Source organism: Leptonychotes weddellii, chromosome 13 (assembly GCF_054177405.1).
Source record: "Leptonychotes weddellii isolate Sample4059 chromosome 13, ASM5417740v2, whole genome shotgun sequence".
Taxonomy (NCBI): Eukaryota; Metazoa; Chordata; class Mammalia; order Carnivora; family Phocidae; genus Leptonychotes; species Leptonychotes weddellii.
This window is the reverse complement of record NC_138381.1, coordinates 73,556,346-73,568,967: the sequence shown is the minus strand read 5'-3', so window position 1 is coordinate 73,568,967 and position 12,622 is coordinate 73,556,346. Positions and strand designations below refer to the sequence as shown.

The following is a 12,622-nucleotide window of genomic DNA, read 5'->3' as shown; positions in this document are numbered from 1 at the left end:
AGATTACTCCCTTTCAATAGAGAGCTTGTCCTGTTGGTTAAGGATCTATGTATATAAAGACAGACTAGTTTCTATAACATACAAGTAAAAGTTTTTAGGAGGGTGGAGACAATGTTTAAAGCATCACCTATCTTCCCATGCTGTTTCCACACTGTATTCTCAGCTACTTAATCAAAACATCAATATCCTCTAAGTGGTTCTTTGTCAATTCTTTTTTTTTTTTTTTAAGATTTAATTTATTTGACAGAAACACAGCGAGAGAGGGAACACAAGCAGGGGGAGTGGGAGAGGAAGAAGCAGGCTTCCCGCCGAGCAGGAAGCCCGATGCAGGGCTCCATCCCAGGACCCTGGGATCATGACCTGAGCCTAAGGCAGACGCCCAGCAACACAGCCACCCAGGCACCCCCTTTGTCAGTTCTATAGAATATATTTCCTGTCCCTAGAGCGATATTATCTTCTTTCAGCTTTGGGATTCTTTTCTAAATAATCATTTCTTCAGAATCTGAAGCTGTTTGTTCAGAATGATCCAGAAGGTTGCAGAGAACCTGAAAGAGCAAGTACACATGTTGTCCTGACTGACGTTTACAATGAGAGGATGTGTAGTTGGAAGGAGGGGCTAAAAAGCCCAGGGAACATGCTGAGGTGGGCCAAGAATTGCATCAGCATGAATGGACAAGATGTGAAGAAGTAGGATCAAAAAGCAGATGGTACAGAGAAATACATTCGGCTTAGAAGGAAATGCCATCCCCTTATCAGAGACTTTAGATTTTTTGGCTTTTGAATGTTTCTGGAATAAAGGGTTCATGTCCTGCCATATGGTGACATCTAACAGTTTTATCACAAGTAGCAACCTGGATTTTCATAACCACATGACCCCTCAACTAATTTTGTAGCCACTGTCAGCCAAAAGAGCACTTTGAGTCCCTTTTGGAAATTGGAGTCCACTGTCCTAAAAACATGGATGTGGAGATTCAAGTCTCAGGAACTATAAACTATATGTAGGCTTATTGAACCTGGAACTCAGTCTGAAGTATCACTGGGTTAAGCCTTATCCTGCCATTTTTATCTCACTCTGTCTAGTGTAGAAAGGACTACCAAAGGACACAGTGCCTTCACCACTAGGGGTTAGGTACTAGATCCCCACTCCTGCCTGCAGATGGAAAGCCTATGCTTGTAGGAGTTGGTCGAAAGTCAGAAGTTGGAGCTGTTTATACCAGAGCCAGGAATTTCCTGGCCTTCTGGAAGCAGCTATGCATGGCAGCCCTGTTGGCCTTTTCTCCACAGGCTCTTGAAGGTCAAACCAGAGGAAAGACTCACCATCGAGGGAGTACTGGACCACCCGTGGCTCAACTCAACTGAGGCCTTGGATAATGTGCTACCCTCTGCTCAACTGATGATGGATAAGGTTTTGAATGATACTTACTTTGTTCACCAAAAAGGCTGTGTTGAGAAGGAATTCTGGGACAAGGCTCAGGGAGGGGTCAAAGGCAGAGCAGAGAACTCAGTCTTTCCCAGAGAGACATCCCTGCTTTCCTGAAAATCAGGATCTGAAATAAAAGCTTCTTTGCATAAAAGACCAGATCAAGGCCCGGTAAAATACACTAAGTGAAAACTCAAACCCTCCATATTTGTGCTTTGGTGTTGCGGGGCACAGAGTACTATGAGACAACCTCCCTTCCCCCGAGGGGCTTAAACAAGACTGGAAAGACCAATTTATGTGAAACAAGGAGGGAACATTTCAGACATCAGAGCTTTGCATGCTACATTTTCTACGAACGCTATGGGAATTCAGAAAAAGAGAACATCTTTGAAGGGCTGTAATTAGGGAAGGGTTCCCAAAGAGAAGGCAAAACCCCTCATATTTATTAATTACTGCATGGCAGTTTTTAACCTATTCACATGTTTAGGCATGAGCTGCCTTAAAGAATTTGAGTAGACAACAGGGGTGCCTGGGTGGCTCAGTCGTTAAGCGTCTGCCTTCGGCTCAGGTCATGATCTCAGGGTCCTGGGATCGAGCCCTGCATCGGGCTCCCTGCTCAGCGGGAAGCCTGCTTCTCCCTCTCCCACTCCCCCTGCTTGTGTTCCCTCTCTCGCTGTGTCTCTCTCTGTCAAATAAATAAATAAAATCTTAAAAAAAAAAAAAAAAAGAATTTGAGTAGACAACATACGTGGCCAAGTGCAGTGAGCAACAGGAGCAAACAATTACAGACAGAAGTGCATCCATGGGGAAAACCACCTGGCTTCATTAATGGGAAGTCAGTGAAATACATGTGGCAGGGCCAGGCTTTGAAAGCACACAGAGGGACTTAAGTCTTAGTAGGACATAACTGAGAGGCCATTGTCAATTTTGGGGAAGAGATTCGCCACAAGGAAGGTATTTAGGGATGGTCAGCCAGACTTGCAGACTTGTCAACCTAAGACTTCTGCAGTAATTGACAAGCCCGGGAGCAGCTCTGGGAGCAGAGAAGTAGAGACAAGTGAAATCTTTTTTAAGATTTTTTTTATTTATTTGATGGAGAGAGACACAGCGAGAGAGGGAACACAAGCAGGGGGAGTGGGAGAGGGAGAAGCAGGCTTCCTGCTGAGCAGGGAGCCCGGTGCAGGGCTCGATCCCAGGACCCTGGGATCATGACCTGAGCCGAAGGCAGACGCTTAACGACTGAGCCACCCAGGCACCCCACCCCAGGCTCAGTATTTTTGAAGACAAATTTCTACAATTTGGGGTGACTTACTAGATAATAAGGGGACAATGGGTATCATATCTAGTGATACCATTGACAAATAGAGGGAAATCAGGATCGAGGCTGGTTTAGGTCAAGGGAAGTCTCTTAGGTTTTACATATTGCTTAGATGGACATGCAGACGAATGAGATGTGTTGTGTGGGACCGTAGTGTGGCTGAGAGGTAAAGGCAGAGACACAGGCATATGCTTTACCTACTTAGAAGGGAGGGGGACTGAAGTGTAAGGAAGAGTAAGGGAACAGGAAAAAAGAATTTTTTTTTTCTAAAGATTTTATTTATTTGTTTGAGAGAGAGCAGGAGCCAAGGGGCGAGGAGGGACAGAGGCAGAGGGAGAAGGACAAGCAGACTCCCTGCTGAGTGGGGAGCCCGCCATGGGGCTCATTCCTAGGACCCTGAGATCATGATCTGAGCCAAAGTCAAACGCTTAACCGACCCACCCAGATGTCCCAGGAAAAAAGAATTTTTTTTTTTTTTTAAGATTTTATTTACTTATTTGACAGAGAGAGACACAGCGAGAGAAGGAACACAAGCAGGGAGAGTGGGAGAGGGAGAAGCAGGCTTTCTGCTGAGCAGGGAGCCTGATGTGGGGCTCGATCCCAGGAGCCTGGGGTCATGACCTGAGCTGAAGGCAGACGCTTAACGACTGAGCCACCCAGGCGCCCCGGAAAAAAAAATCTAAGACCTCCCTTAGTTTTGTTGGAGTATGGGAAAGAAAGCTGGAAGGAACAAAGTTCTCTGCCATCTCTGATTTGTGTGTGGTTCTCTTTCTGGTTTAAATATGCCTAGTAGTCCAGAATTGGTTTGATCAGTCTAAAATCTTAAGGGATTGCTTAGATCAGCACATGAGGGTTACAGTGTGGCTTTCCTCAAGATCTTGGAATTGAAGAAATAAGATTGCTTTCTAGAGTTACTGTAGAATTAGTATATAATTAAGCCAAATATGGATATGCAGAATCTTAATGAGAAAGAGTGGCCCCGAGGCCCATAAGGTGGAACTGCAAGGTGACAATATATTCCCATTTTTAAAGAAATTATGGGGTCATGATGTGAGTTGACTAACTTTGTAGAAAAATGGCCACATATGCAGATGTTGAACAGTGTCCATCTAAGCCCTGCCTAGGAGATGGAGCCTGAGCTCCAATAGGGTATAGCCAGAGCCAGCGATTACAGTTCCTTTAAATGAGTTCAAACTCTACCTGATCTAATCACATGCTTAACAATGGAACTACTTTTTAAAATTGTCAAATTTTATTGTTGAAATTAATACAGAGGTATGTATTTTTAGAAAGCATAATTTCCTTTTCATTCCTCTGCCTCAGTCTCACCCCTCAGAGATGAGGTAATCTCTGGCTAAGTGTATCCTTCCTAATCTTTTTCTGGGGAGACACACATATACTCACAGTTTGTCCTTTTTTAAAATATAAACATAGGATCATCTTGTTCTTAGAAAGCTTTCTGCTGATTATTTACCTGCCTTAGTTGGTCTGCCCATAGTAAGAGCTCACACTGGTCATAAAGACACAGGCTTCAAAAGTTCTAGACTCCATGACAGTTATTTCTCATGGTAAATTAATTGACTTGTAGATGAGTTCCTGAGATCTACCTGCTTACCATGTGAAGTGCTTGGGGTTCTGAGCCATCGGGGCTGAAGTGACTATGCACACCGTGGGGGCAGTGAATAAATGCCACTGTGGGGGGCTTCTCGGGCAGCAGCTTACCAGCCTTTTCCCTGATGTACATGAATGCCTCTCTTTACCCTTGCTCTTGCCAATGACTGTGAACATGACTCTTTTTAGTATTTCTTACTTGCATTTCTGTCCCTGTGCAGGGAGGAAGGGCCAGCTGTTGTATGACCCTTGGTTTGCCTGGTATTCCCTGGGCTTGCCGATCCATGAAGAATGCTCTGGCTTATCAAAATTTGTGTCCTGCCAGCGTAACAGTGAAATTGCCTTCTTAGTTCTTGGAGCTTCTCCTTCACAGTTTCTTAGATTAGCTTTTTAGGTGCCCTGAAGTGAGTGTGAAAACTGATGATAGTGTTTACATTCAGGCGGTGGTTGCAGGAATCCAGCAGGCTCACGCGGAACAGTTGGCCAACATGAGAATCCAGGATCTGAAAGTCAGCCTCAAACCCCTGCACTCTGTGAACAACCCCATTCTGAGGAAGAGGAAATTACTCGGGTAACTGAGCTTATTCTGTGGATTTTCCTTCATGGCTGGTATGGCTGAGTGCAGGGTTCTGAAAGGTTAGCCAGGGGTTTGCCGTTTTGCTGCCTCTTAAGAGGGTGGAAAGGATAAGCCCTTTAAATAGCATCAGAAGTTGGAGACACTCTGTAGTTAATTATTTATCTGAAAAATGTGCTGCCTTATGTTTTAGAGTTAACTTCTGCGGAGAGTTGGTTTCTGAGGTTTCACCTTGTTATTCCCTCTCTTCCAAACTTTTAAAGCACCAAGCCAAAGGACGGTGTTTATATCCATGACCGGGAGAATGGAGCCGAGGATTCAAATGTTGCCTTGGAAAAGCTCCGAGATGTGATTGCTCAGTGTATTCTCCCCCAGGCTGGTAAAGGTCACGCCATTTATGAATGTTCCGTGTGCGTGCGTGCGTGCACATGATAGAAGGAGCAGTTTAATATAAGGTGGTCTTTCTGATCTTTGTGTTATAAGAAGATAAGTACATTATATAAATTATTTTCTGCCCACTAAAAAGAGGAGGGCAGTGGGAACTCAGAAAGGTGGTAAGTTCTGCCCCTCCTTTGGTTTTCTGTGAAACTGCTAGTTGAGGTTTAATTACCAGTGTCTGGTGCAGCATGCAATTTTGTGTTTTCTTAGTTTGTTAACGAGGGCACAGGACAGAAGATGAAGAATGGAAAATGTGGACAGGGTCACGATCAGCTTGTGAAGGTCAGAAAATATTTCCAGAGCCTTTAGAGTGCAAGGCTATCATTAACTTGTGAATATAAAGAGAGTACCTCCCAGAAGTTCAGAAGTGGCCCCTGCTGCTTTGTGTATCATGGCCAGAGTGTGACTTGTACATGTCTCCTTTTGAGTGAGAGCTTTCTTTTAGTATAGTCTCTCTTCACTCAGTGGGGTGTAATGGGCTCTTCTCAGCAGATGAATGAGATGCCTAAGTAGGAAGCCAGAAAACAGTCTAACTTCCTTAGGTTTTCAGAGAATTCACCTATATAGTACACTTAGATAGCTTCCAAAGTAAGAAATGAGCTTAGGAGAAAGAAAGTGGTCCACTCAGCCTTGTTCTCCCTTCTTCTCTTGGTCTCTTAGATTAATCATGTGTTTTTGCTTAGCAGCAGAGACTGACTCTGCCTACTTCCCATACCCTAGTGCTAAGACCCCGGGGACATCAGAGGATTTGTGTGAGGCTGTCAGAGTAGAAGAGTGCAAAGCCCAGAGCGACCTATATGTAATGTAGGGACTGGTAGTAACAACAAAGCGTCAAAAGTTTGCACCTTTACTCATCACTTCTCAATAAGTTGGAGATTGTGTCCTTCCATCTCTGACATTTAAAATCCCATGATGCCACTGGAAAACACAACTTCTTCATCTTTATCAACAGGAGAGAATGAAGATGAAAAATTGAATGAAGTAATGCAGGAGGCTTGGAAGTATAACCGGGAATGCAAACTTCTAAGAGATACTCTGCAAAGCTTCAGCTGGAATGGTAGGAAAATACTTCTTCCTTTCTCCATGGATGCAGAGAAGTGATTATGTGTAGAACATGGACGATCTCTGGGGGCTCCGCTGGGGCTGTTTGAAGTGAGTGAGGCTAGAGAGTGAGTGGGGTATTATGGGACGGGGGTTACTCCTACATTAACTGCACAGGCATATCTGGACGTCTGGCCTTTCACTTGTTTTCCAGAATTCAGATAAACTGTGTGCTGCAGATTCAACCCCGCAGAGCCCCTGTCATACACCATATGGGTACCTTATTGGGTCCCTGTCAAGAATCTCACCTCCACACGTTTGGAGACTGACTGACTTCTTTTTTGCATTTCAGGTCGTGGATTCACAGATAAAGTAGATCGGCTAAAACTGGCAGAAATTGTGAAGCAAGTGATAGAAGAGCAAACCATGTCCCATGAATCCCAATAATGACAGCTTCAGACTTTGTTTTTTTAACAATTTGAAAATTATTCTTTAATGTATAAAGTAATTTTTATGTAAATTAATAAATCATAATTTCATTTCCACATTACTTAAAGATGCTGTATAGATTTAGATACAGGACTTATTCATAGTATAGTTCATTTGTTTGTTTTTAAGAAAAGCTCAGTTCCTAGAGATATACTATTACTCTAGGACTGTTTTCTCATATGTTTGTAAGATGACAGATGGTATCGTCAAACAAGATTATTTTATTTGTAATAAAGTGTACAAAACCATTTGCCAGTGGTAGACAAAGGACTGACTATACTGACCTGTTTAGTAAACAGTTGAATCAAGTACTGTGGAATCTGGTTTCACTTGCCCTGTGTATTTGCTTTCTGCACGATTGGTAGATTACCTCTGGTGCCAAAAAATTTTTGTGGATCCATACTGCAGACTGCCTGCTGGAACCCACAGGATGCCAACTCCCATGATGGAGGAGGCAGGGATCTGAGTCCTCATTTTTCTTGTCCCTGATTATTTTGAGAAAAGTGGTAACATTTCTTTTTTGCCATATCTTTTAAAAGGTATTGGTATGTTTCTTAAATCTAATGGGATTTTGAGTTTATTCTTTTCATGCAGGACCAGAGCTTCATTCTGTTCATCTGAGGTCCTGCTCAGTCCTCTCCCCGCTTCCCCGCAGACCTCACCAAGCTCTGTTGCTTTTTCATCTTTTTCTCTGTTCTCCTGGCTCTTTTTATTGGATGATTTTTTTGAGAAAGTTACATATCATATAAACTGAACTATTGGGTTAGCACCTAAGGTGGTCCAGTTTTTTTCTCTGAAAGCTGCCGTTTTACTGTCAAATGCTTTGGCCTGTGCTTAACGTTGGTATCCCCAGGCTACATTTATTTTGTTCAGTACCCTTCATTTTCAGGAAGGGTGGTTTTGGCCCAGAGATCAGCTGTTTGAATAGAAAATAAGGCTGGATGCTTTTTTAGTTTTCTGTTGTGCACATGGGCTTCCATAAACCATTTTTATTTATTTATTTATTGTAGCAGTTTTTGGTGGATGCCTGTGTTGGTAAATAGAAGGGCTAGCAGGCAAATTCCAATGTACAGAGCAGAGGAAGACGATCTGTAGGCACAGTTCTTCACTTTCATCCCATCACATTCTCTTCAATCAAAATCGATCTCACAGAGCTCACTTACTTTGTAACTCTTCCACTTTGCTTAGCATGTCTTCAGGATGACATTTGGTTAGTATGCCCCGTATGTATGTGACTGACTGGAAATGTAGGATAAAAACACAAAGTATTTTGTAAGAATTACCTTATTACATTAGGTAATAGATATTTTTTGAGGTAAGGCTCCCTAATCTTAGGTGATGAATAACTGTTGTAAATGGATACTGTGTAAGGAGAATTCAATACTTTTTTTTTTTTTAAGATTTTATTTGAGAGAGAGATGGAGCACGAGCGGGGGGAGGGGCAGAGGGAGAAGCAGGCTTCCCAGGGAGCCTGATGCAAGGCTTGATCCCAGGACCCTGGAATCATGACCTGAGCCGCAGGCAGACGCTTAACCGACTGAGCCACCCAGGGGCCCCAAGAATTTGATACCTTTAAACATGGCAAAATCTAAGAGTTAGGCAGCAGAGGAAAACAAAAGGTTTTCTTATTTACTGACCAGAAGACTTAGCTAAGAGTTGAATTAAATGTTGATTCAAATTACTGTGTTTTAGTGAAATGCAGGCAGAGGTATTGGCTGGAGAGAGGAAGGCTGTAGTTAGCTTTGTTACTCTTTTTCTTCAGAGGAAACTTCTGGTATGCCCAGTCTACCATTCTCTTCTCAATTTGTTACTTAGGTGTCATCCAAAGGCTCAGGATGATTTTTTTCCTTTGTGTGTGGTGAATTTTTTTTTTTTTAAGATTTTATTTATTTATTTGAGAGAGAGAATGAGAGACAGAGAGCACGAGAGGGAAGAGGGTCAGAGGGAGAAGCAGACCCCCCGCTGAGCAGGGAGCCCGACGTGGGACTCGATCCCGGGACTCCAGGATCATGATCTGAGCCGAAGGCAGTCGCTTAACGAACTGAGCCACCCAGGCGCCCAGTGTGTGGTGAATTTTAGGCATGATCTAGAAGGACATCCAAAATAGTGCTTCCTGGGCACCTGGGTGGCTCAGTCGTTAAGTGTCTGCCTTCGGCTCAGGTCATGATCCCAGGGTCCTGAGATCAAGCTCCGCATTGGGTTCCCTGCTCAGTGGGAAGCCTGCTTCTCCCTCTCCCACTCCCCCTGCTTGTGTTCCCTCTCTTGCTGTCTCTCTCTCTGTCAGATAAAATCTTTAAAAACAAAACAAAACAAAAATAGTGCTTCCTTTAACTCAAAGCAGCAGTTGCCCATTTCTTAGTCTTATCAGGCTGAATTAATCTGGCCCCCAAAATAAATGCTATGTCCAGACATGTCCATACAAGAGTACCATGCTGGAAGTTTGTGAATGCCCTGGAGGATGGTCCAGTTGTTGTTGTAATAGAAAAGTGGGTCCTACTCTGGACTCTTGACAAAAACAGTAGTTCCCAAAGGACTCAGCACTGTTTGGTCTTCCAAGTGGAGTTTTATTTGGAGTTTGTAGGCTAGTAGCAAATTCTGCTTTGACATTCCAGTCAGGTTGACTAATAGGGCAAATTCCGCATGTAACTGGAAGTGAGACAAAATCATCCTCATCTTTTCCAGATTCTAAATTCCTACACCTGCAGGAAGTTCACATTATAAGAACAGTTCTTGCAGGCAGGAAGTTGAGAGTCTCCAGTTTTCCTACATGATTTGCTAACCCTCTGTTTAAAACCATTACTTATCACTCAAATGCCTATCAACTTCACATATAGATCTGCTTGATGTAAAACAATTTGTGTATCTTCATGGTTTTAATATACTGTATAAGCATAGGAGAATACCTGTCAGAAATTTATTGTTTGAAACATAAGAGGATAGCTTTTTAGCTTTTTTTTTTTTTTAAGATTTTATTTGAGAGAGAAAGAGTGCAGGCAGGGGGAAGAGCAGAGGGAGAGGGACAAGCAGACTCCGTGCTGAGCCCAACACAGGGCTGGATCCCATGACCCTGAGATCATGACCTGAGCAGAAACCAAGAGTCAGATGCTTAACAAACTGAGCCACGCAGGCACCCCACTTTTTAGCTCTTCAAAGCTAAAAATAGATATGCTTTTTAGGGGCGCCTGGCTGGCTCAGCCAGTGAAGCCTGCGACTCTTGTGTCAGGGTTATGAGTTCAAACCCCATAATAGGCATAGAGCTTACTTAAGAAATGAAAAATAATTAAAAAGATAGGACAGCTTTTTAAAAAAAGAGCTTGTATTCATGGGAGAAAACAAATTGAAGGAATTATTGGTTAAAGAGTTTAAATGATATAAATCAGATTTTACGTGTGAACGCTATGTGCATGTGTATTTTTTGAAGAAAATGTGTTTCAATTTGAGAATTGGAAAATTGGATATACTTAGTTATATTTTTATTTATTTAAAAAATAGAAGTGTTCTTTCATTATTGATTTATTTTATCCTACAAAATGACTTAACCTGATTTGCCCTGCCTGTTTGTGGTTAAAATAAGGGAAATACCTTAAATCTGTGATAATTTCCAAATTATATAATTTTGAGAGGCTTTCTCCTCTTATATAAAATACAAGAAGAAATCTAGCTAGAAATTACTTTTGCTATAAAATTTTTAATGGATTTGTGATATGACAGTACAAGTTCTATTGCCAGATGCTAATGATAAATTTTAAAATCTGTATTAGGAATTAAATATTATTGAGTTGATCTGCTCTCCTGCTCATAGCTGAGATCTTGTGGTACTGAACCATTTTTTTTTTTTAATTAATTTATTTGATAGAGCAACTGTGAGTGGGCGGAGGGGCAGAAGCAGAGGAAGAGAGAGAATCTCAAGTGGTCTCCTCACTGAGCACAAAGCCTGACGCAGGGCTTGATCTCACAACCCTGAGATCATGACCTGAGCCAAAACCAGGAGTCAGGACGTTCAACCGACTGAGCCACCCAGGTGCCCCTGTACCATTCCTTTTTGAATTAGATAGGGTGTATCCCCATTTTTTAGTGTTCCTTAGAGTCATATCCTTTATTTTAAAGGTTTTATATTGTAAATATTTGACTTGATATAAAATTACTTTTATGCAAGATAAAAGATGTACAGTCTTATTTTTTAGTTCATCATAGAATGTACAGAAGAATAACTGTGCAAGGAAAGTGGATAGTGTTTTTTTTCCCCTTTGAAACTACTGCTAAAAACATCAGGAAATTGACACAAAACCAAATCCAAGGACTTATCCAGACATTACAGTTCAATTTTAGTTACAAGAGTGAAGAAATCTTTAAAAAAAATACAGTCCATTTTTTTCTTTTTTATAAATAATTTTTTTTTAAGATTTTATTTATTTGACAGAGAGAGACAGCAAGAGAGGGAACACAAACAGGGGGAGTGGGAGAGGGAGAAGCAGGCTTCCCACTGAGCAGGGAGCCCGATGCGGGGCTTGATCCCAGGACTCTGGGATCATGACCTGAGCCGAAGGCAGACACTTAACGACTGAGCCACCCAGGCGCCCCCATTTTTTATTTTCTTGATGAAATGGTAACTAGATACCTAATCAGAGTTTGTTTTTATGTTGGGGCAGTTGGGAGGAATTGAATGTTGATCCTAGTCACTTGTATACTTCCATGGTAAAACTAGGCTTTATTTCATTTATCACTTAATATGTGCATTAGGAAAACTTCATAGTAGGGAAAAGTTGTTTACATACAGATACAAAATGTCTAAACCCATCTCTCATGAACAAAGGCTGACAAAGGAGGGTTGGGCTGAGAAACAGTATCCTGAAAATTATGGAAATGAGAAAAGGAGGTAGTGGGCACAGAGAACATTTTCCTGCTCAGAGATCCCCAAAGAATCCCCGTCCCCTCCCCCTACCTCCTGCCAGAATGTTGGGTTTCAAAGAATGAGCAGATTAACGGATATCAGGAGTAGTGTGGCCTGGGCTGAGAATAAGGATAATTTAGGCAAATTTTGAGTTATAGTATTGTCTGAATCATTACAGTCTGCCTATGGGGCATATCTGTGAAGGTAGAGGGAACTTAGCCAAGGAACATTAGAGCTTCTGCTGTTGGAAGAAGTCATATGGTAAGGGAACTACCAAAGGCCAAGAGCTAATAGAAATACAGCCCCAAAGTCTGTATTACTCAAGAGCTGCACAGCATCAACCCCTTAGGGAGCCGGCCTAGATCTGGGGCTAATACCTGACTCCCTGAGTCTCACCATGCCAGGGATAGCTGTTGCTGTGGGACAGAGGCCACGCAGCATCAACTGATTCACAACGGCCATGTCAATGGTAGCCTCTTCGAGACACTCTGCCTCTACACTGCCTTCGCTATGGAAAATCCAAGGGGCCTTGAAAGAGGGTAAGATAACGTTTCAGACTTGGGCTTGGCAAAAGAGGGACTTCAGGCTGGGACCAGTGCCAGTATCTTCATGTGTCAGGTTGGGGACTGTGTTGCTGTTGGTGATTTTCCTGCCAAGCTTGTACTGTGACCCTGGATCTGTATACTACTCTTCTTATGAAACAGTCATCCCCAAGGGTCTGACAGTCAAGGGAAGGGAAGACCCAGGGGAAAAGGCATCCTATATGCTATTAATGCAGGGCCAGAAACAGGTGATTCACCTGAAGGCGAAGAGAGACTATTTTGTGAATAACTTCCCAGT

The 12,622-nt window shown here is 42.5% G+C and overlaps 1 protein-coding gene across 5 annotated transcripts in view; it reads left to right on the top strand.

Annotated features, from left to right (window-relative positions):
- Nucleotides 1-7,210, top strand: part of MAPKAPK5 (MAPK activated protein kinase 5) — a 36,760-nt gene extending 29,550 nt beyond the window's left edge. For 4 of the 5 annotated variants that reach the window (XM_081802194.1, XM_081802195.1, XM_081802198.1 and 1 more), the window contains 5 exons: nucleotides 1,285-1,405; nucleotides 4,790-4,920; nucleotides 5,187-5,308; nucleotides 6,314-6,418; nucleotides 6,755-7,210. In XM_081802194.1, the coding sequence (XP_081658320.1) occupies nucleotides 1,285-1,405; nucleotides 4,790-4,920; nucleotides 5,187-5,308; nucleotides 6,314-6,418; nucleotides 6,755-6,849 (574 nt within the window). In that variant the 3' untranslated portion in view covers nucleotides 6,850-7,210. The remainder of the gene's footprint in view (nucleotides 1-1,284; nucleotides 1,406-4,789; nucleotides 4,921-5,186; nucleotides 5,309-6,313; nucleotides 6,419-6,754) is intronic. The other variant, XM_081802196.1, reaches the window with a different exon arrangement.
- The last annotated feature ends 5,412 nt before the right edge of the window (nucleotides 7,211-12,622 follow it).